General features: G+C 42.2%; 1 protein-coding gene across 22 annotated transcripts in view; it reads left to right on the forward strand.

The window, feature by feature from the left end:
• Window positions 1-23,492, forward strand: part of LOC110531736 (receptor-type tyrosine-protein phosphatase delta) — a 614,032-nt gene that overhangs the window by 530,215 nt on the left and 60,325 nt on the right. For 10 of the 22 annotated variants that reach the window (XM_090183809.1, XM_090183811.1, XM_090183808.1 and 7 more), the window contains 13 exons: window positions 1,995-2,105; window positions 6,388-6,657; window positions 7,687-8,268; window positions 8,863-9,008; window positions 9,125-9,269; window positions 11,042-11,347; window positions 12,206-12,399; window positions 13,822-13,848; window positions 14,653-14,770; window positions 15,575-16,162; window positions 16,631-16,731; window positions 16,927-17,183; window positions 18,262-18,355. In XM_090183809.1, the coding sequence (XP_090039935.1) occupies window positions 1,995-2,105; window positions 6,388-6,657; window positions 7,687-8,268; window positions 8,863-9,008; window positions 9,125-9,269; window positions 11,042-11,347; window positions 12,206-12,399; window positions 13,822-13,848; window positions 14,653-14,770; window positions 15,575-16,162; window positions 16,631-16,731; window positions 16,927-17,183; window positions 18,262-18,355 (2,939 nt within the window). The remainder of the gene's footprint in view (window positions 1-1,994; window positions 2,106-6,387; window positions 6,658-7,686; window positions 8,269-8,862; window positions 9,009-9,124; window positions 9,270-11,041; window positions 11,348-12,205; window positions 12,400-13,821; window positions 13,849-14,652; window positions 14,771-15,574; window positions 16,163-16,630; window positions 16,732-16,926; window positions 17,184-18,261; window positions 18,356-23,492) is intronic. The other 12 variants (XM_090183825.1, XM_090183827.1, XM_090183826.1 and 9 more) reach the window with 4 other exon arrangements.

Genomic DNA, 23,492 nt, shown 5'->3' on the forward strand with positions numbered 1-23,492 from the left:
GAATGAACAAAACAAATTCATTCTTGCTGTCGCCCCATCCATCCGCCCGTCCGCCTTCATTTTTGTCCTGTTTCCCGACTCCAAATCCCATTTTGTTCCCATTATCGACCTTCCTTCTTATTTGTCCTGTTCTGTTGACTCCATCCAATCTCCATTTTTTGTCTATGCTTTATTTCCTCCTTTGAATTTTGATTTGAAGAGCCTTTTTTCAAAAAACTCAGTTGTGATATGCTTGCTCCGGCTCAAAGAAGCATATCCAATGACAACTTTTTTTTCAAACTCTAATTGTTCTTTCATTTTTTTGTTTTCTTTTTGGCCATAGCGCTCATGTGTCCCTCTTTTTGTCCAACTAAAACAACCAAACATTTTTCCCCCTTAGCTGCTCTTGTTCAGCACTAAAATTATGCACAGATGCTGTGGAATCACGCAGGCATGCTGAAGACAACATTTCCTTTACTCTGCTTTTTTCTCCCAAAGAATTCTTTCTATCTTTGCAAGCCTTTTTTTATTTATTCTATTTGCTTTCCTCTCCTGTACCTTGTGTAAAAAAAAGCCCAAACAACTACTTTTTTGATAAAGTTTCTACGGGTGCTTTTTTCCTCTTTCACCTATTTTTCTTACTTTTCTTGGGTTTGAAGGCTATTTTACTTTTTGACGTTTTTTTATTCTTCAGGGTTTGGGGGAAGGCAAACAGTTGAGTCTGGCGAGGACCTGGCGGGTCCATTTTTGCCGTTTGGGAATTGGAGAGTGATTGATGCATAAGCCATTTTTCCCCTGGTCATATGACACCACACTGCGGATCCCATTGGTGGATTTTTATGGGTGTCTTTTGTAGCTTTCACAAGCTAACGCAGTGGTTGGTTGCCTTCTTGTCGGATCAAGGCCACCATTTTGAATTTTGTCTTCTAATACAATTGCATTTTATTTTTCAGCTAAGGGTTGTCAAAAGGTTGTAAGTTGTGCCGACATACATTTCTTGCTCTTTGGACAAGATCTGCATGTCAAACATTTTGTGACAGAGGGTGATATATTGGTAATACGATATTATGATGAGTATTTTTTCACATATCTCAGCAGCATTTTTTTTCTCCATTTTTTTTGTAAGTGCTGCATTTTTCTAACCGACCTTGACTAGAGGAAGTCCTAAATTTATTTGATTTATATTAGATCTGTGATTGAATATGCTAAAATTCATACCCAAATTAATTTTTTAATTGTCCTCCCTTGTTATGCTGCTTTTGTATACTGTAAACCTCTTTTGTTTGATCCATGCTTCCTTGAAGCAGTTTCACTCATCCCCATATTGACAGTCCGGTGAAATGTTGTACATTGCAGGGCTTGCCCCTATCCCTCAAAGTCGAGCTATACTATGACATATTTTCACACTGGTATTAAAGTTGAGTGCCTTTTTAGACCCTGCAACATGTATGTAGGTTGGTTTTTATCCTCTGATGTCAACAATGAGGTAAATGTTAAATGTTAAATATTTTTCCATGCTTGTTAAATGTTTATTTGTTCCCCTAAGATTTCTGTAGGCCTGATAGTAAAGCTATCTGACTAAAACTATCCATGATTGATGTAATACACTAGTCTTTTTATAATTACAGAAAATATGTAATAAAGATGTCACACATTTGATATATCAGGCTGGGGTAATGTTAGGGGAAAACTGTCAAGTTACAAGAAGAATGACTATTTGCGAAACAAATAAGGTTGTGTTGGTCAATGGTGAAGTAAACTATCCTCTGTGCAAATGATCCCTACAGATACAAAAAACAATCCCTCTACGCTAGTTACAATGGTAGCCGATTTTACGATGTACCCTCATGGATTCATAAAAAGAGCAAGTCTAGGAGTGAGGGGGCTTCAATAACATTTTGGCCCCTGACCAGTCAAGCAAGTTTAAAAAATAAAATAAAAAGTTTGTTAACTATATTAAAAATGGCTGACACTAAACCAATGGTGTCCGGCACCTACCTTCTATTCCCGCACAGGCGCCCTCCAGATTGAGCAGAGCGAAGAGTCCGACCAGGGGAAGTACGAGTGCGTCGCCACCAACAACGATGGAACCCGTTATTCTGCCCCCGCCAATCTATATGTCAGAGGTAGGAAAGTGACAACAAAACAACAACGGTATTCTCCTTTGGAAGCAGGTTACCCACATTCTGATAAGAAAAAATAAATAGAAGAAAACATTAAAGTGGTATTTGGTATGGTATATTATTGTACAACTGGTGAGATGGGTGTTCAAAACGGGGTAATTTGGGGTATTGGAGTTAGTGATCCAGTCCAAATGTCCGTGTCCAGTGATGTACTTGTAAGTATGGCTCTTTTGTTCTATTTGACCTACCTGCACTGATTTGAACCTGTGTGTTATGTTTTCTGTTTTTCTGTTATTTTTCCTATCTAACTCCAATGACTTGACTGCTTGGTGTGTTTTACCTACTAATTGCCTTTTACTCCCAAATGTACCTTGAGGGGAAACGGGTGGACAATCCCTCCACCAATCCCCACTGTTCATAGTAGCAGATCCTCTCTGATCTGTTTCTTTTCTTTTTTCTCTTTTGAGCAACATTGGAAGGACACCTTTAACTCTTTGTCAATACAGTTTTAAAAGTGCTGAGATTATATTTAATAGTGATTGTATGTAGGTATCAGATAAATGTAGATTTTCTAAATAATGGCTTTTAACTACATGTTGAAAATCAGCTATTTTTTTGCAACAATTTAAATGTTTAAGTTAATGGTGATAGCATACATTTATTTGCTGATTTTCTTATAAGTGATACTTCCTTGAAAGGTAACACTCTATTGTGGCCTTCATAGCACCTTCTTGAGCTATCACAAATCTTTGTTCCAATTATCATGAACTGTCTTGAGGTTCGGCCTTCGATGTGAAAGTCACATTACATAGTTTAAGTCCATTGTAATAATATTATTGTGTTTACTGATAAGATTAAGGCCATTGTTACATATTTATATTAATCTTTGAACACCATTGGATATTATTATTATTTTAAGTAAAATCGTTTTTCATGAATTTAATATGAATATTTTAATTGCCAGCTGTAGCTATTTTTCTTTAAAAACTATCTCTAATTCTGTTCGAGTCTTGTGGTTTGCAGTATCATCACAGATCATTCATTTAAATCACAGTCAATGACAATACTTAGAAAACTGAATAATGATGAGTTAACAGATATTTTATTGGGTGGAACAAAGTGAAAGTGGATATTGACCAAATTGAACAGCGATATCTTTCTGGATATCATATTAGGACTTTTTGCATCGCTCACATTTTCAACATGCAGAACATTTGTATGTAAAACCCAACCTACACATAGCACATATATGTTCATCCTTAGCACTCGATACAAGCCAACCACATGACTGGGATAGGATTGTATTATATGCTAAACATAGCAAATGATTTCAACCCTCAAAATGCTTAACATGTTGAAGTGGTACTAGTTAAGCCTCTAAACCAGGGTATGAGGGCGATGCAGCGGACTCCCTGTCCCCATGTGACAGGACGTCCTTCACAGTAGCATTTTGAACGCCTTGAACATGGCCTTTTTACTCTCTCTGTGTTTCCCTTGTTTTCTTCTCCTTTCCTCATTTCATTGTGTTCTGCATCAAACCCCCTACATCCCTCAGAGCTGCGAGAAGGTTGGTGTTTTTTTTACTTTTATACCGCCTTACAAAAACTGAAACTAAAGAAACTCATTTATTGCAACCGTTTAAAATTTTTTAAAAATCTCAAAGTCTCAAGAATACAAATGAAGTGAATGTACAGTAGTTGCACCTGCGTGCCATTTTTCTCTCTCGTTTTGTTCTCTCCTTGGTTCATTATTATTTATAGCCTTGTATTATTATTGTTTCTGCTTAGTTGCTCAGTACATTTTTTTCCATGAGGAATTCCCTTGGTCTTGGCTACGATGCTTGACTGTCCAAAAAGTGGTGCATGTAATGGAAGGGGTAGTGCAGCTTTAGTGTGGTGGGAGGGTGTGGGATAATATTTGCATCTTCGGGAGTATTTGCATGGTGACCTGTTTATGCTCAAGCTAGAGATCCCCCCCCACCTCTGTTCTCAGCCTCACCCCTACCCTTTGCCCCCGTCCCTCGGTGTCCGTAGCTTGTTAGTGTTCCTGCTTGGTAACTCAGGTCAACGCCGTGACAACGGCAGGCGGCACAAAAAAGCACAGCGCCAACTTGAGCCGCAGCACCGGAGCAGGAAGGGTGTCCTCTATAACTACAGGCTCCTGGAATGAAGCGCTGCCACACTCTGCGGCCTGCCTAGGCACATGAAAATGAGCAAAGAATTCCCACTGAGCAGCCATTTGACTAACTAAGACTGGATGAAAATGTTCCCTCTATTGCTCTTCGTCATAGTGTCAGAGAAATATATATATTTAAATTCTCCTTTGTTATAGTCAGTGGCGAGGTCTAGCTCTCAGCTGTTAAGGTAGCATAGCCTTGTGAGATGAAAGCATAATGTATTTGTAGCAATAGGCGCAAGACTTGACAAATGTAATGATATTCAAATGAGTATGATAATATTATGTCTTGGATTGTGATCCAATTGGATATTAATTAAATATTAAGCGAGTTATAAGTTGTATTTAATAATGCAAGGAGTTCTCTGAAATTCCTTCTCTCTGGAGAGGAACAATCTGCTTAGCAGAATGTGCTGTATGAAATGTGAATGCGGTTGAACACGTTCGGTAATGCTACATGTAGATTCAGGCTTGCAGCGTTAGCAAACAATGCTATTAGCCAACAATGCTATTAGCAAAAAATGCTATTTTAGCTAACGCTCAGTTTTACATCACATCATGTTAATGTATATTAATGGCCACATACAGCGAGAAAATCCAATGGCTCTTGCCATTACATTAGTCAAGGCTCATCTTTGTGCCCAATATTCGAGAGAGAAGCTTGTTTAATTTTAATTAAAAGTGATTGGGAAGATGGGAGTGTTTCACTCTTTATTAGTATCACCGAGGTTCACCGCCAAAGCACCAGAGTGATTCATCTTTCCAAGGCGCATGGAAGAGCAAACAACATTCCCCAAATACTCCCACCATTACGTCTCTGAGTATCCAAGGAGATTGGTCTATTGGGGCCTTCATTCTGAGTACTATAAGCAGTAACACTGACTTTGTTCCTTTAATATCATTCCTCCTTAGAAATGTATTAAAATCCAAACCCAGTTCCTGTATTATTCTACCCCTTCTCCAGTCCCTGTCCCTTAAATCCTCTTACCTTATATGGTGTGTTTGAATCATGTGTGGTTAACTACCTAAGTCAAACCTCAGAAAACATTGTGATTTGTGTTAAGATGACTCCTTTGCCTCTCCCTGTCCTCTCCTGTCACACTGTAGCACCTCCCCATATCTGTTCAGTGACGCTGTCCATTCGTCCTGCCCTGGCAACTCTATCTTAATAATAGCCAGTCGTGTTTATTTCCGTGCAACCCAAAGCTGCCAGCCTAACCCTAGGCACCCTCCCCATGTTTGATATCTGTTTTTTGTATGTCTGTGTTACTATTTATTTTACCTCTCAATCCTCCTCTCTCCTTCCCATTCCCAACCATGGTGGCCTTTCCAAGCCAGCTATGTGCTTGTGTGCATGACAGAGAGCCCAAGCCCCCATGACAGGCCCGGCCTTGTATCTTCCCATTTGCATGACAGAGAGTCCAAGCCCCCACGACAGGCCCGGCCTTGTATCTTTCCATGTGCATAGTGCTGCATCATTTATTTTCAATCAATTTGTTTTTGGATCGGTTTCAAATTTTGATTTGGTTTTAGTTTCTACTTCGAACGTGGTTATTTTGGAACGTGTATCCACTTTTTTGATCTGAGAAGCAGAGTTGCACCATATTCCATGTACTTGTACCATAGTTGGATGTGTCTCCACCACGGAGCATCTGTATGTGTGATGTGAGAATGTGACGCGGCACATTTACGCCACATCAACTGGAAGAACGCAGCATTGAAGTTGTTCTCTTGATCACTTCACTCTGGCATGCTGTCGACCCTCCAGTTCCTCTGTGCTGTTCTCTTTATATCTGTATGAATGGTATCATTTATGCATGGTGTTTGTGATTGTTAGTCCGTAGCTAGTCCCATCACTGAGCCCTGCTAGGCCTGGACCCAGTTGTGTGTGAAACTGTGTGTTTTACTCTCCATCCAACCATCACAGAATAAAAGATCCATGTCTAAATATATTACATTAGATATAAAAGTACAATTTCTGGCAAGTTGTAAATATATTTGTTATCCTCGTATATAACTTATGAGTTTCTTTTTTTCTCGGCCGTTGATGGGAAACCTTGGCCTTGTGCAGCTTGTATGAGTTGTTACCCCTACCCTCTGTCTTCTGTAGTGCGACGGGTGCCCCCACGGTTCTCCATCCCGCCTACGGACAATGAGATCATGCCTGGAGGCAGCGTCAACATCACCTGTGTGGCTGTGGGCTCCCCCATGCCCTACGTCAAATGGATGCTGGGAGCCGAAGACCTGACGCCCGAGGACGACATGCCCATAGGGCGAAACGTTTTGGAACTCACTGACGTCCGCCAGTCTAACAACTATACCTGCGTAGCCATGTCCACTCTCGGGGTTATTGAGGCGGTGGCGCAGATCACGGTGAAAGGTAGCACCTGTTTACTTCTTCCTGTCATGTTTTGTTGGCCTCAGAAGGAGGGTTCCTAAAGCCTGGGATGTGTTGACATCAGCCTCAGTGCATTAGATTCTAGATTGAGAGTCAGTGAAAGGGTTATCTTTCAAACAGGGGAGTTAAACACCAAAGCTCTACCCCCCCCCCCAAAAAGTGTTTTCTTTGGCTGTCCCCGTGAGAGAACATTTTGAAGAACCCATGTTGGTTACAGGTAGAACCGTTTGGGGTTCCATGTAGAACTCTTCCACAATTCCATGGAGGGTTCTACATGGAACCCAAAAGGGTTCGACCTGATGACAGCTAAAGAACCCTGTGTGTGTGTGCTTGCGTGCGTGCACAGTGGGTATTGTTTGGTCTTCTCAGAAGGCAGGGTTCTTATCGGAGTGTAATCATATCTCCTCCGCTGCATACTAGAGAGAGAGATTAGAGGTGGCATATAACGACAATCCATCGCTCTCATGTCTTTCAATTCATGCCACCGGTGTAACAGCAGAGAAAAGCACGTCTTTTGTTGTACTTGGGAGGCTTCCAGGACTTTTGGCCCTTTATCAGTTTTACAATAGTTCAAATATGGTTATAATGCACTGACGTGGCATACTAATAAGTAAGGCAAGGTTAAAACAAATATGTCCTTTTATAATGTACAGTCTGAAAATAAATCTACAGTATGAAGGGTAGGAATGCTATTATTGTTATCGTTGCACAGCCAGCCTATTCGTGGAAATTTGATAATGCCTGAGGAATTCATATGAAATGTTCAAGGCTTCTGTCTATTGTTAGTTATTATAAGTTTCACGTGAGGTTATCCCGTTTTCCTTGGATAAGTCACCAATAAGTCACCAATATTCTCTTCTTTATAACAAATAAATAGCGGTGTTATTCCACAGGAATTTAGCCTAGTGTTTGGCCCACAACTGTTATTTGTACATTATAGTTATTTGTAGATTAACCATGTATATTGAGCATGCATATTTTAAATCATATCGTATTTGTTTGTTATTCCAGCATTGCCCAAGCCGCCCGGCATTCCCTTGGTGACGGAGCGCACGGCCACCAGCATCACGCTGACATGGGACTCAGGCAACCCTGAGCCAGTCTCCTACTACATCATCCAGCACAAGTCCAAGATCTCAGAGGACACATACAAGGAGATCGACGGCGTGGCCACCACTCGATACAGCGTGGGCGGCCTCAGTCCCTACTCGGACTACGAGTTCCGAGTGGTGGCGGTGAACAACATCGGGCGTGGGCCGCCCAGCGATGGCATCGAAGCCAAGACGGCCGAGCAGGCACCTAGCACGGCGCCCAGGCAGGTCAGGGGTCGTATGCTCAGTGCCACCACAGCCATCATCCACTGGGACGAACCAGAGGAGGCCAATGGGCAGATTATGGGCTACCGTGTGTACTACACCATGGACTCTGCCCAGCACGTCAACTTGTGGGAGAAGCAGATAGTGCGTGGGTCAAACTTCCTCACTATTCAAGGCCTCATCCCTAACAAGACCTATTACATTAAGGTCCTGGCCTACACGTCGGTGGGCGATGGACCTCTGTCTGCAGATCTCCAGATCATTGCCAAGACGGGGGGTAAGATCTGTCTGTAGCCGGCTTTTTGTGTGATTTTGTTTGGACCAAAGCATGGACAATAGCATTAACTGTATGTGAGCTAGTCGATACATTATTGTAGGAGCTGAAGCTCTGCAATGTTTGAGTTATGAGTAAACAAGCACCAACTCTGCAATGGAGAGTATCAACAGGCTAATTCGACAGCTAAGTGTCTTTCTGGGAAAACACTTCACTCACTCTGTCCTGTTAGTCAGATAAAAGTCTCCTCATCTTTGACCACAGCTGTAAACACTTCAAATCTCTTTTGGCTCTTGAGTGCCAAGCAATTTCCTTTTTAATTTGCCATTCTGAATGACAGAAATCACAGTTTAATAAACAAGATTGGGGCCTTGTTTACTTCATTCAAATATATAAAGCAATAGTAGCAATAACAGGTAATAGAATGTATCATCATGTATTAATAACAGGTTACTACCAATGTTATTATTAGTAAAAGTAGCCACAGCAGTACCAGCAGCAGCACTCGTCAAATATGTTTTAGCAGAGATACGATGGAAGTGACAATGAGTAGCATTGGTGTAGTGGACCAAATGTGTATTTGTATTGCTTTCCCAGTCCCCTCTCAACCGACCGACTTCAAAGGGGAAGCCAAATCCGAAACAAGTATACTACTATCGTGGATAGCCCCTGCACAGACCGGACAAGACAATCAAATCATGGGATATGAACTTCTGTACAAGAAGGGGGACGACAAGGAGGAGGTAACTGGTTTCTCATATTCAATATATGGCTAGCTATACTGGCCCAATGTATCTTACACCCAATGGTATACCTTTTTCTTATGTTCTGATCTGATGACATACCATTATCTCAACAGAAACGAATCAGCTTTGAACCAACCACCACATACCTGCTGAAGGACTTGAAACCCTTCACTACTTATACTTTCCAGCTAGCCGCGCGCAGTAAGCATGGTATCGGAGCCTACACCAACGAGATCTCTGCAGAAACCCCTCAAACACGTAGGTCCTCTTCCATATCTAATCTCTGGCCAGACAGTTTACCACTGGATGTGGAAACACCTTGGAGAGAGAAAAATCAAATCAATTTTCAAACGCATCTACCTTTGCCAATTTAGAATTGCAAATGCTAATTCCACAACCTTTTGCCAAAAACATGTTCATGACATGATACAAAGTAAATGTCATTGAAAGAGGTGGATGACTTTTAATAAAAAAATGTATGTAATCAAAAGAGGTGGGTGACTTTGAAAATTGACAGGTTCTGCAGCGATTGGAGCTGAAACGGGGTGTTTGGAACCTGACCATGCACCTATTCACTTTCAAATAGCTGCATGGACAGCGTTCACCAGGGCTCTCCTGTGAAGTCAACTGACAAGGTCACACTTTCTACAGAAGCTACTCCTCTTCAACACCTTTGATGTGCAAAACATCCCAACTAAGGCCAATAATAGATATGTGAATTATTCATTTCAATTTCAATTTTCTCTTTGTCTGACTGTCTGACAGTTTTGATTAGGGGAAGGGCATGTTATCCCACTATTAAAAGCCTTGTCTCTTGACTTTGCGTGTCAGCCACGTCAGAATATTTGCGTATTGAGACTGAGCTTTCTATGGAAATACAATTCTGCACCTTTTATCTGGAGGTCAGTGGAGTTTCCCTTTCTCAGTATAATTAATCATTGGTGATGCCAACCCCTTAACAAAAGAATCAAATACAAAATTGGATAGACTACAAGTACTGTAGAAAGCTCAAAAGCAAGTAGTATCACTGACGATAGAGAATTACCTTATTTTACACACAATAAGCCCTCCGGTTTATTGAAATTACTAAAGTATTGACCAATTTGTCAAGGCACCAAATTGAAAGCTAAGGACAAAAACATAGTGCATTTAGATATTTAAAATAAACCCGAGGTCTGTGTAAGACAAACAAGAGAACAGAGAACAGGTAGGTATTAAGTTCAAAAAGTCCAAACTCGATGGGAGGTACCAAGAAAAGATGTCTGCATTGAGACTTTGAAAAGTCATTCATATCTCCTTGGGAAGTTCTCTGCTGTACAGTCAGGCTTTTACCACAAACCAACAGGCTTCGGAAAGGTTGGTGACCAATACAACTTTTTACACTTTGCTAGAGTTGAAGCATCAACCTTTATGTTTTTGGATTCGTGGTAACTGCTTGCCCAATGTTTGATATTTGTTTGATTTTATTTGGATTTTATGTGATCCAGTGAACTTTTACTGAGCAGTAATTGGATACGTTTATATTAAATGTGAGTTTTAGTCATGCTTATAAATCCAAGATATGAAGCCCTATACTGATAACAGCTTTTAGGAAATAATATGTAAGGTATTATTTACAAAGGTAGGTTACCTATATGGAAGGTGTTCTATTATCTCATGACAACCCCATCCATACATCCTCAGTGTTTGTGATTTTATTTATTGAGTTGACCTTGTTTTAAAAAGTGTTAGTCTTTTGTCTTTGCCTTTTGTCTCGTGTTAATTTGGGAAACCTCATTGACCTTTGATACCATTTCTTTGCAAACATTGTTTCAGTCCTTGTGGTTCGTCCTCATTTTGTGTCATATTTATTTTCCCTTTCCCTTTTTTTTTTTGTTTGTTCGTTTCCACCACCATCATCCCAACCCCAAAATACTTCAACCTACCTGTGAAACCCCTCGAAACAAACAAAATAAAACAACACCCCAACTGAAATGGTTGATCCAATCAAACAAAACCCTGCTCGTCCTCAAATCCACTCCTCCAATCAGAGCCCTCAGCCCCACCTCAGGATGTGAAGTGCTCTAGTCCCAGCTCCACCAATATCCTGGTAAGTTGGCGGCCGCCCCCTACGGAGTTACAGAATGGGATCATAACCAAGTATGCCATCCAATACGCTGCCACTGAAGGGGAGGACACCACCATCCGACAAATATCCGACATCCCTCCCGAAAGCGCCCAGTACCTCTTGGAAAACATGGAAAAATGGACCGAATACCGTGTGACAGTGACTGCTCACACAGATGTCGGTGAAGGACCTGAAAGTTTACCACAACTTATTCGCACCGAGGAGGATGGTATGTTTTTCTGAAACCGCTGCCCTGTTGCAAATCCAGTCCTCCCTCTAACCTCTAACCCCCTTTAGATACTGTCTAACAGCATCTACAGTCCCTCTGACCTAGCGTCCCTCCCTGCTTCTTCCTCCTGTTTCTAACAAAGCTGACTCCTAACTCTCATGCAACTTTGTTTTTTCTACTAAACAGACTGCGGCTGACTTTTTTGTAAATCTCAATTAACTTTTTGTCCGTTTTTTTCAGCCTTTATCCTTTTATGCTTTTACTCAATTTCAACATATGGTATGGCATTTTTCTCCTGCACGGAAGCACTTCAGGCCTTTTGACTTCCAGTCCCAAACTGTCATTTTTTCACTTTTTATGAGAAAAAAACTTTTAGTTTTAACTTTTTTTTTTATAAACTTGACTGAATGGCAAGTTATGGACAGTGGAAAGGACACACTTTGGAAGGTATATTTTTAATGGCCTAAAACAACAATATTTTTTTCAATTTCATTTTTTCTTCACGCTTCATAGCCAAAATTCTTGCAGGGTGCTTCAAACTTTTGAAGCATTCCCTTTGGCTCTTTTCTATTTTGACAAACACATTTTTATTCCATGTTTTTAATCCACTACTTCCATTTTTTTGATGTTTCCAGATTAGGTCAGTTGTCAGACCTGTTTTTGGGTTTGTTTTTCTTTTCCCGTGCCGTTGTTGAAATATTGATGTCATACAGTGCTTGTTGCAGTATGCTCGTTCCCCTTTTCTAGATTTTTTCACCTCAGCATTTTGCTCTTTGGAGTTGGACAGGAATTAAAACGGGGAGAAGGGGTCCTCTATAATCTTGACCTTCTTTCTTTTATCCCATGGTGTTCCTCCAGTTCCCAGCGGCCCACCTCGTAAAGTCGAGGTGGAGGCTGTCAACTCCACATCAATTAAAGTGATCTGGCGCTCGCCGATGCCCACCAAGCAGCACGGGCAGATTCGAGGGTACCAGGTGCACTATGTCAGGATGGTTAATGGGGAACCCATGGGCCAGCCAGGCATCAAGGACATCTTGATCGAGGATGCGCAGGTAAGCACCCTCCTCCTCCGCTTCCCTCTCCAAACTCGCACATCCTCTCGCCTTGAGACGTTAGTTGACACAAGGATAGCAGAGGATAAGAGTCACTCCTGCCAGGGTAAAATTACATAAAGGATATGCTACTAAGCAGTATAAAGTGATGTTAAAACCACACATTTTTATGATATGGTTAAACCTTATGACACAAATAATACTGAACAAAAATATTAACGAAACATGCAACAATTTCAACAATTTTACTGAGTTACAGTTCATATAAGGAAATCCGTCAACTGAAATAAATTCATTAGGCACTAATCTATGGATTTCACATGACTAGGCAGGAGCACAGCCATGGGTGGCCCTAGGAGGGCATATGCCCACGCATTTGGGATCCAGGTCCACCCACTGGGGAGCCAGGCCCAGCCAATCAGAGTTTTTCACGTCGAAAAGGGCTTTATTATAGACAGAAATACTCCTCAGTTTCATCAGCTTTTTGGTGGCAGGTCTCAGACGATCCCGTAGGTGAAGAAGCCAGATGTGGAGGTCCTAGGCTGGCATGGTTACATGTGGTCGCGGTTGTGAGGCCAGTTGGACGTACTGCCAAATTCTCTAAAACGATGTTGGAGACAGTTCCTCTACCATAAACTGTAATTGAATTCACTGGCAACAGCTCTGTGGACATTCCTGCAGTCAGCATGCCAATTGCACACTCCCTCAAAACTTGAGACATCTGTGGCATTGTGTTGTGTGACAAAACTGCACATTTTAGAGTGACCTTACGTTGTCCCCAGCACAAGGTGCACCTGTGTAATGATCATGCTGTTTAATCAGCTTCTTGCCATGTCATACCTGTTAGGTGGATGGATTACCTTGGCAAATGAGAAATGCTCACTAACAGGGATGTAAACAAATTTGTGCACAAACTTTGTGTGAAATAAGCTTGTTGTGCGTATGGAACATTTCTGGGATATTTTATTTCAGCTCATGAAACATGGGATCAACACGTTAATATTTTTGTTCAGTATAATTGTTCTCAGGACCTTTTGAAACCCATTGAGTATATCTATGATAAAATACACATTGTCTACACATGTCTATGAATAGACCTACACAGTATGTGACTCCTCCTATGTTACTCTCAAAATCTGGTTGAGACAATCACAGGAGCTTTGGGACCTTAATTTAAATCCAATGGATCAACATCTGTAAATTCAATGGAACGAACATAATCAAGAACTTATTGCGGGTCAGTGAATGACATCTCTTAAGGGTAAAATCATCAGTCAGTATGATATACAGTATGTGTCTTGTCTGTGGCAACTACTCAACAACTCTTTCTAGTCTCTACTATCTTACTAGTGACCGGTGACTCTGTACTTAGTCTTTGTTTTGTTTTGTTTCTTGTTTCCACTCATCTCAAATCGTAATCAGTGGGAATATGATGACTCAACTGAACATGTGAGTAGATACAGAGACCTGATACAGTGTTAATCCCGTTCCTCCTTCGTTCCCCTGCATGCTCTGTCTCCTCTGTTCATGACCTCCCCTTGCTTTTGATTGTTATGAACCTCACATCACCTCCTGACTCCTCTGAATCCCGCTAAGACAAAAAGACAAAACATACACTACTTGTTTTGTACTTGTAAATTGAAGTGGAATGGCATGACTAGCAGGAATCCATATTCAATAGGAAGAGGCTATGCATAGTTTCTTAGCATTTTTTATTATAATAAGCAAGCTTTTTGATTGGGGAACCTAGTTTATTGCAGAGCCAATCACATCACAATTCATAAGATGATAATAAGGTACCATTGGTACTGCACTACTTACACCCTCTCCTTTTCAATGCATGGGGTGCAAGTAAGCATTTCTTTGGACAATGTATACCATGTGTATCCTGTACATACGACTAATGAAACTTTAGGCTTATGGTCCACCAGTCCAGATCGTATGCATGGAGCGAAGGATGATGCGGCTACTAGGCTATAGTTTTAAATACTATATAACAGGGCCGTTTTTTTACCAACCATGTTCATTGTCAGTTATTTGCTATTTAGTGAGATAATATCTGTGAGATAATGTATGTCCTCTGAATCAATGAGTTACAGCATAAATGTATGTACACAAATGTACATTAGTTTGGTCCTTTGTATGATGATCTTAATATTACACAACATCCCTAAACACTCCCCCTCTTATGCCCAAATTGCAGTAAAATCTCAAGCAAGAGTAAAACAAATACAAATCGCTATTCTTCTACAGGAAATGGTCATCTCAGAGCTGCAGGCTGAGAGCACGTACTCGGTTGCCATGGCAGCCTACACGACAAAGGGAGACGGCGCTCGCAGCAAGCCCAAGCTGATCACCACCACTGGCGCAGGTAAGGGACCTGTCACCGCTGTTAATGTACCCTGTGATCATCAAAAAATGCATTTGTCCTGTAGAAAGCTGTGAAATTGCACCCAGTGAAAGGAAGACCAAAAAAATGGTGCTAAGCAAACCTTTCCGCCCACGGCTATTAAAGTGTGAATGTGGCTAATTGCCACCTCAATTATAACAACAATTGTAATTCTGCTCACCCCCCCATTCTGACATTGGAATGCTCACAGGGGTTAAGGAACTAATGAAAAAATGAGGTGGGGAAATGGGGGAAGAAAAATACTTCCAAATTGAAGGCAGCCCGATGGTCTGTTCAGCTCTCATTGGTTTCTTTTGAGAGAGCAGCATGACAGAATCCAAATGGCAATTCAGAAATACTTTGCTGTGTGTGTGAGACATAATTGCGCTGTCGTCTAATCCGTCTGAAAAGCCTTTCATGCCGCACCTGCCTGGCGTACAGATACAGATGGCTAGTGTGTGTGTGTGTGTGTGTTGGGGAGAGGATGGGAGCCTTTACTCAGTAAATGCTTAAAAGGGAGGCCATATTGGTAGGTATCAAAGCAAACAGCATTAGCATTTATGCAAACAGGGTGTTAGCTATATACTGCTCTCTTGGTGGCTTAACACTTTACACATAACAACATCAGCCAGTGGTAACCCTTAACACTGTTATCAGTTGGAAAGGAGATCAGATTCTGCTATGTCAGGGATTATGGCTTGGGTTGTCATCATCCTCTCAAAATTGTCATAATGTCTGTCGGTATTTGTATTGAATTTGTATTGAATTTGTTATTTTGTTTCTTAGTACCTGAAAAACCACGACTCATGGTCAGCCCTACCAACATGGGCACTGCCCTCCTCCAGTGGCACCCTCCAACGTTAACCCACGGCCCCCTGCAAGGCTACCGCCTTCGCTTTGGCCGCAAAGATGTCGACCCCCTGACCATCATCGAGTTCCCTGAGCGCGAGAACCACTACACCACCAAAGAGATCCACAAGGGGGCATCATACACATTCCGCTTGTCTGCCCGCAACAAGGTGGGCTTTGGCGAGGAGACAGTAAAAGAGATCAACACTCCTGAAGATGTGCCTAGTGGCTTCCCACAAAGCATTGCGGCCGAGGGCGGCACTACCACCACCATTCAGGTGAATTGGAATCCCCTGTTACTGGCGGAGCGCAACGGCGTTATCGTGAAGTATGCCCTGCAGTACAAGGACATCAATAGCCCTCGGAGTCCCTCAGAACTCTTCATCACCGCCCCAGAGTCCACCGTCACCCTGGACGGCCTCAAGGCTGACACCACTTACGATATCAAAATGTGTGCCTTCACCAGCAAGGGCTCCGGCCCCTATAGTCCCAGTGTCCAGTTCAGGACACAGCCCTTGGATCAAGGTAGGACCCCACCCCAATTCCCCCTCCCGCACCCCAATCCAACTTCACTCCACAACCACCATCAACAGCAACCACCTCGTCAAGCTTTAGTGGCAGAAGAACAAACAGAATGGGATTACTGATCTCATGATTGGTCAAAAAATCTGCTGTATGTATACATAGCCCTCCCACCCAATAAGAAAGAAAGATATCATGAACAGGTGGAGTAAGTATATGTGTCCCATGTGTTGTCAGCTAAGCCAAAGGTGAGTCTGTAGATTATAAAGGGCTCCTGTTAATAAAAAGGTAAGATAAAAGAAAGCAAAGGTAAGATGGCAGCGCTGTAACCCTGCTAAGACCACACTAGTGCTGGTTTCAGACTGCTTGTAAAGAGAAACATGTTCAGGTAAGAGGTTTATTGCTCTGGAATCCTTTAAGGAGGGTTATGTTTGTTTTGTGTCTAAATCATCTGCTCCCCCTTTCTTTTAGCAGTGTTTGCAAAAAACTTTCATGTGAAAGCTGCCATGAAGACATCTGTGCTCCTCACCTGGGAGATCCCAGACAACTATAACGCAGCTCAGCCTTTTACAGTAAGAGCTTTTTGATTATCTTCCATATTTTTATAACAATGGTCGAGGATCCAGAAAGTGACATGAGCCAAAAATATAGTAGTCACATAAATATCTGAACAGGTCCGGACATTTCCCTGACTAAACAGACCTCATATGTTGGATTAGTGCATCTCCTCAACATTCACACACGCTCTCCTACCATTGCAAATCCAGATCCTCTATGACAATGGCCAGAGCGTGGAGGTGGATGGCAAGCTCACTCAGAAGCTTATCACGGGTCTACAGGCTGGGACGCAGTACTCCTTCCTGCTGACCAACCGGGGCAACAGCGCCGGCGGTCTCCAGCACCGCGTCTCCACCATGACCGCCCCGGACATCCTGCGCACCAAGCCCTACCTGATTGGCAAGACCAACTTGGATGGCATGGTCTCTGTGGAGCTGCCCTCAGTCCAGACTTCAGAGAAAGTCAGGTGAGTGGCGGGGATTAAAACTAACGCTAATGCTAATGGATAATTGCAGACTTGTATTTATAGAGCTGGCTATTTAGCCTAATTTGAATTTACTTAATTCAATTACCTCGGTGGCTGCCCTAATCCATTTATTTACCTTGAGCTCGTCTTTGGGTTCAATTATATCAGCAGGATACCATTTAAGCTTATTTTTCCTCTCAATAAGTGAAAGGGGCAAGATTTGACACTGCCAGATTTTGTGGCACTTTATTTTTGAATACTGTTTGAAAGGTCAGAACATTAGCACTGAAGAGGTCATCACTTTCTGTAGTGTACCCTGTATATTACATTAATTGCATTGTATCAAGCCTGTTCTTATTGTTCTCTGTTCATCAGAGAGAAGATGACACAATGAATTCTCCCATCCAATTTAACCCACTCCCCAGTATTAAGCCTTGTAATGTCTCTTCCAGCCTTTCCAACTAAGCTCTGGGTTGTCAAAAGACCAATGCGCAGATCTGGCACTTCAAACCAATCTAGGGTTTTGATCTTGCTGGATGCACTCGAGCCCACTCTCCCCTATGCCAGTGCTTAAGCTAATTAGCTTCCCATCAGCCTACCACACTGCCTTCCTGGCTAACGCTAGCTAGCACCGTGCCCAGCCTGGAGAAGCCCTGAAAAAACTCTGGTAGAGGCCTTTATCTCCCTTGTCGCCCCAATGGAGGGTTGAAAATCCCTCTAATTCCAGCTCCTCTTCTCACTCTCACGGAGGGGTACTAATTAGCCCGCGGGTAAAACAGTGCGCCGACTTCTCTGATGATAACGGGCTAGCGTAACTAGCTAATGGCGCGATCATTTGTCATCTTTGTCTCTTGTCCTCCACGCCTCCTACCCTGTTACACCTACAGGATAAGGCTCCTCAGGGAAGCTATACATTTTTGTGTATGAAGCTCAAAGCTTTGATCTTGGTTTGTTTTGTTTACAATACAATGGTGTATTGTAAAAATCTTATGGAGTGAACTGACAATGACCTTTGACCTTGAAGAGCTTGAAATACCTTGTCATTCAGTTGTTTTCTTGCTTTTCCTCCCATTTCCAGGGGATACTACATAGTGGTGGTGCCTCTGAAGAAACAGCGCACAGGAAAATATCTCAAACCCTGGGACAGTCCAGATGAAATGAATCTAGAAGAGGTAGGTACCACAAAATGGTCCAAAAAATCTGTCAAAAAGTCCTTATTAAATTCAATTGTGGAATCTCAATATTTACTGAATTGCAATGGAATCGACTTCAACCCAAGTCTCACTAAAAAAAGGTGGTGGGAAGAACTCGACTCTAACTCTGCAGATACGAGAGGATGGGGTGGGGAAACCTGGGGATGGGGCTCGTTGATTGACGCAAATAGCTGCAGAGAGAATTATTCAAATGGGAAATAGGTAGAACATGGAGTAGTCATCAAGTGCACTGCAACACAACCCCCCCTTCCCACCCCCTCTCCCTCTCAACGGTAATTACCTGAAGAGTTGCATCAAGCCTCTGTGTTCTTATTCAAGGGAAAGGTAGCACACTGGTTATGCACAAAGTACTTGACAACTTTTATATATAGCCAGTCTAGGTATATCTGAAGCTATTGTGCTCTGTGTATCCTTAGGTACATTTGGGGATAAGCTGGCGTAATAATTTAGCCTTCAAATCGTGAAATGTGTGTGTTCTTTGTGATGCGTCATTCGCATATAGACCATCTCTCAGCTATGTTAATGGCCTTTAGCACACCACAAACTCACCTACCTAATGCATGTAAAACATTCCTAACAGTCATAAGATACTGAGGATGGCATTCAATCAATTGCAGTAAGTAGGTCTCCAGATAGAGCTTCCGGAAGTGTGTTTGAACTCCCTCTATCCAGGACATGCTGCTGTACAGTACAATGCACTTCCAAAAGCACGATTCAGAAATCCAGTGTCTGAAATTGATCAAATAAAATCAAATGTTATCTGCCACAGCATATCCACAGATGACGCAATCTCTATTGCACTCCACACAGCCCTTTCCCATCTGAGATCGGACAGTGCTGGGGCGGTATGTGAATTGGAGTGGATTCCAGGGTGTCTGGGATGATGGTGTTGATATGAGCCATGACTAGCCTTTCAAAGAATGTCATGGCTACATATGTGAGTTCTACGGGGTGATAGTCATTTAGACAGGTTACCTTGACATTTTTGGGCACAGGGACTATGGTGGTCTGCTTGAAACATGTAGGTATTACGGACTGGGTCAGGGAGAGTCTGAACATATCAGTGAAGACACTTGCCAGCTTGTGAGCGCATGCTCTGAGTATGTGTCCTGGTAATCCATCTGGCCCTGCTGCCTTGTGAATGTTAACCTGTTTAAAGGACTTACTCGCATGGGCTACGGAGAGCGTGAACACAACAGCTGGTGCCCTCATGCATAGTTCAGTGTTGCTAGCCTTGAAGTGCCAATGGAAGGTATTTAGCTCATCTGGTAGGCTCACGTCACTGGACACCTCGTGGTTGGGTTTCCCTTTGTAATCTGTGATAGTATGCTAGCTCTACCACATCCAACGACTGTCAGAGCTGGTGTAGTAGGATTTGATTTTGGTCCTGTATTGTCGCTTTGCCTGTTTGATGGTTAATCAGAGGGTGTACCAGGATTTCTTATATGTGTCAGGATTAGAGTCCAGCTACATGAAAGCAGCTCTAGCCTTTAGCTCAGTGCATATGTTGCCTGTAATCCGTGGCTTCTGGTTGGGATATGTACGTACAGTCACTGTGGAGACAACGTCATAGATGCACTTATTATTGATGACGGTTACTAATATGGTAAACTCCTCAATGCCATCGGATGAATCCCGGAACATATTCCAGTCTGTGCTAGCGAAACAGTCCTGTAGCTTAACATTGGACGACTTACGTATTGAGCATGTCACTAGTACTTCCTGTTTAATTTTTTGCTTGTAAGCAGGAATCAGGAGGATAGAGTTATGGTCAGATTTGCCGAATGGAGGGTGAGGGAGAGCTTTGTATGCATCTCTGTGTGTAGAGTAAAGGTGATCGAGACTCTAGTTGCACGCTGGTAGAAATTAGGGTAAAACGGACTTCAATTTTCCTGCATTAAAGTCACTGGCCACTAGGAGCCCCACCTTTGAGTGAGCATTTTCTTGTGTGCTTATGGCCCTATGCAGCTTTTAAAGTGCGGTCTTATAGTGCCAGCATTGGTTTGTGGTGGTAAATAGGTAGCTATGAAAAATATAGATAAACTCTCTCTGTAAATAATCTGGTCTACAGCTTATCATGAGGTATTCTAACTCAGGCGAGCAGAACCTTGAGACTTCCTTAACATTAGAGATTGTGCACCAGTTGTTAACAAAGAGACACACATTTACCATGTCCTTGTTCAGCTGCGACTCATAGACTCATAGGATATTACAGTTCTTCAGATCACATTGATAGTATAGTCTCGAATGGAACTCTTCCAGTTTTTTCTTCAGGGAGGTATCCAGAGACTCGTCAGGTATCCCACACAACGCTGTCTCCTTCTTCGAGTGTCAGGGATTTGGGCCTGGTCCGCGATAATCATTATGTCTTTCGTCTCCGACTGATTGAAGTAAAAGTCCTCGTCCAAATGGAGGTTAGTGATAGCTGTTCTGATGTCCAGAAGCTCTTTTGGGTCATAGAAAATGATGGTGGAAACATTATGTCCAGGAAAAGTTAAGATCAGCCCTTTTTGCGTCACTAGACTTTTGATGCAAGTAGATCGGTTTAGGGATAGATGAATATCTATTTAATACTTTACTTGTCATTGTGGGTAGGTACTTATGGGGATGATTTATTCCTAATTCAGTAAATAGAGCAAACAAAAACACAATATGAGCATACACTTTATCTCTTGAGAAGAACCATGTTGTTTCACTGAGTCTCATCTGTCTCACGCCTTGACCAATTACCAGAAAGTCGCCCCCTCCCATCAGAAATGGTTTGTTTGTCAGTATTGGGCTCTTACCTTTTCACACATTTTCCCAAGGGCGGCTTGTTTTAGCCGTGTTGACAAGGGATAGGATTGAAGACATTATCGAGTAGTGACAACACCCCCAGAGCCAAAGCCAGTGTAGAAACTTGATAGACACACATGCACTCCAGAGAGAGAGATATGAAGTTGGCTCACGTTGATACGACGTGTACTTTTGGGTAGGCTTAAACCACAAACACTGAACAAAAATATGAACACAACATGTAAAGTGTTGGTCCCATGTTTCATGAGCTGAAATAAAAGATCCCAGAACTTTTCCATATGCACAAAAGGCTTATTTCTATCAAAGTTTGTGCACATATTTGTTTTGCATCCCTGTTAGTCAGCATTTCTCCTTTGCCAAGATAATCCATCCACCTGACAGGTGAGGCATATCAAGAAGCTGATTAAACGGCAGGAACATTACACAGGTGCACCTTGTGCTGGGAACAATTAAAGGCCGCTCTCAAATGTGACATTTTGTCACACAACACAATGCCATAGATGTCTCAAGTTTTGAGGGATCATGCAATGGGCATGCTGACTGCAGGAATGTCCACCAGAGCTGTTGCCAGATAATCGAGTGTTAATTTCTCTACCATAAGCCGCCTCCAACGTCATTTTTGAGAATTTGGCAGTACGTCCAACCGGACTCACAACCGCAGATCACATGTATGGCGTTGTGTTTCAGAGTGCCCCAAGGTGACGGTGGGGTTATGGTATGGGCAGGCATAAACGACCAACAACAAACACAACTGCATTTTATTGATGGCAATTTGAATGCACAGAAATACCATGACAAGATCCTGAGGCCCAATGTCGTGCCATTCATCCGCCGGCATCACTTCATGTTTTAACACAGACCCATGTTGCAAAGATCTGTACACAATTCCTGAAAGCTGAAAATGTCCCAGTTCTCCCATGGTCTGCATACTCACCGGTCATGTCACCCATTGAGCATGTTTGGGATGCTCTGGATTGACAGCAACTTTGTACAGCCATTGAAGAGGAGTGGGACAACATTCTACGGGCCACAATCAACAGCCTTATCAACACTATGCGAAGGAGATGTGTCGCACTGCATGAGGCGAATGGTGGTCACACCAGATACTGACTGGTTTTCTGATCTACGCCCCTACCATTTTTTAAAGGTATCTTTGGCCAACAGATGCATATCTGTATTCCCAGTCATGTGAAATCCATAGATTATGGCCTAATGAATGTATTTCAATTGACTGATTTCCTTATATGAACTGAAATTGTTGCATGTTGCGTTTATATTTTTGTTCAGTATAAATCAAGCAGACATAAAACCCTATAAGATGTCTCACACCATTACATACACTGAATCATTTTTTGTTGGCGTTATTGCACCCAAAACCACATAGGTATACTTAGACCTAGTTATGTAGCCTATAGAAATAGCACTTGAGCGTAGACCTGCATAACATTTCACTTTCCCATAAGAGCGAGACAAATTTGGCTTTGTTTTTTTTGCCTAAGCAATCACACTCCCATTGTACGAATATGATCTGATTCACATTCTGAACAAGTTGCATGGTGTTGCTAGTGGGTAAATAATATCTGGTCTCCCTATTAGTGCAGTGTTACAATGGAATTTGTGACGGGGGCTAGCCTGGTGCTAATGCTCTGAGGCAGAATTTTTCTGTTATGACACACTGCACTTGCTCAGGGACTCACCACTTTCTTGGATGTAGGAAATTGAGCCAAGGGTGTTCTGTGTGTGTGTGTGTGTGTGTGTGTGTGTGTGTGTGTGTGTGTGTGTGTGTGTGTGTGTGTGTGTGTGTGTGTATTTAATTACCCATGCTCAGCAAGAAACAGAACACCATTTCATTGTTGTTGAATTGATACCTTTAGGGGCTTGGTACTTACAGTACATTTGGTGCGCTCAGCACTTTCAATGAGTAGCCTTACCTATATTGTGTAGCATGCCACAGGGCATTTGCTATTATACTGTTTTAATAAGTACATTCCAATGACTACAAGCCATCATGTGGTCATGATGGTTCTAAAAAGGTTGCTGGTGTCTGGGGAGTCTGATGGGAATATATCAAAACAATATTAAGAGAATGAAGTCCATCTCTACCTATCGACAAGTATTCAGTCAGTTTACCATATATTTGCTTCTCATTCCTTCTAAAGATTATGCATTATGCGTACACACACATCAAATCAAATCAAATGTATTTATATAGCCCTTTGTACATCAGCTGATATCTCAAAGTGCTGTACAGAAACCCAGCCTAAAACCCCAAACAGCAAGCAATAAGAAACCAAGAGAG

The sequence above is a fragment of the Oncorhynchus mykiss genome, chromosome 9 (genome assembly GCF_057628025.1).
Source record: "Oncorhynchus mykiss isolate SJ-2025 chromosome 9, ASM5762802v1, whole genome shotgun sequence".
Taxonomy (NCBI): domain Eukaryota; kingdom Metazoa; phylum Chordata; class Actinopteri; order Salmoniformes; family Salmonidae; genus Oncorhynchus; species Oncorhynchus mykiss.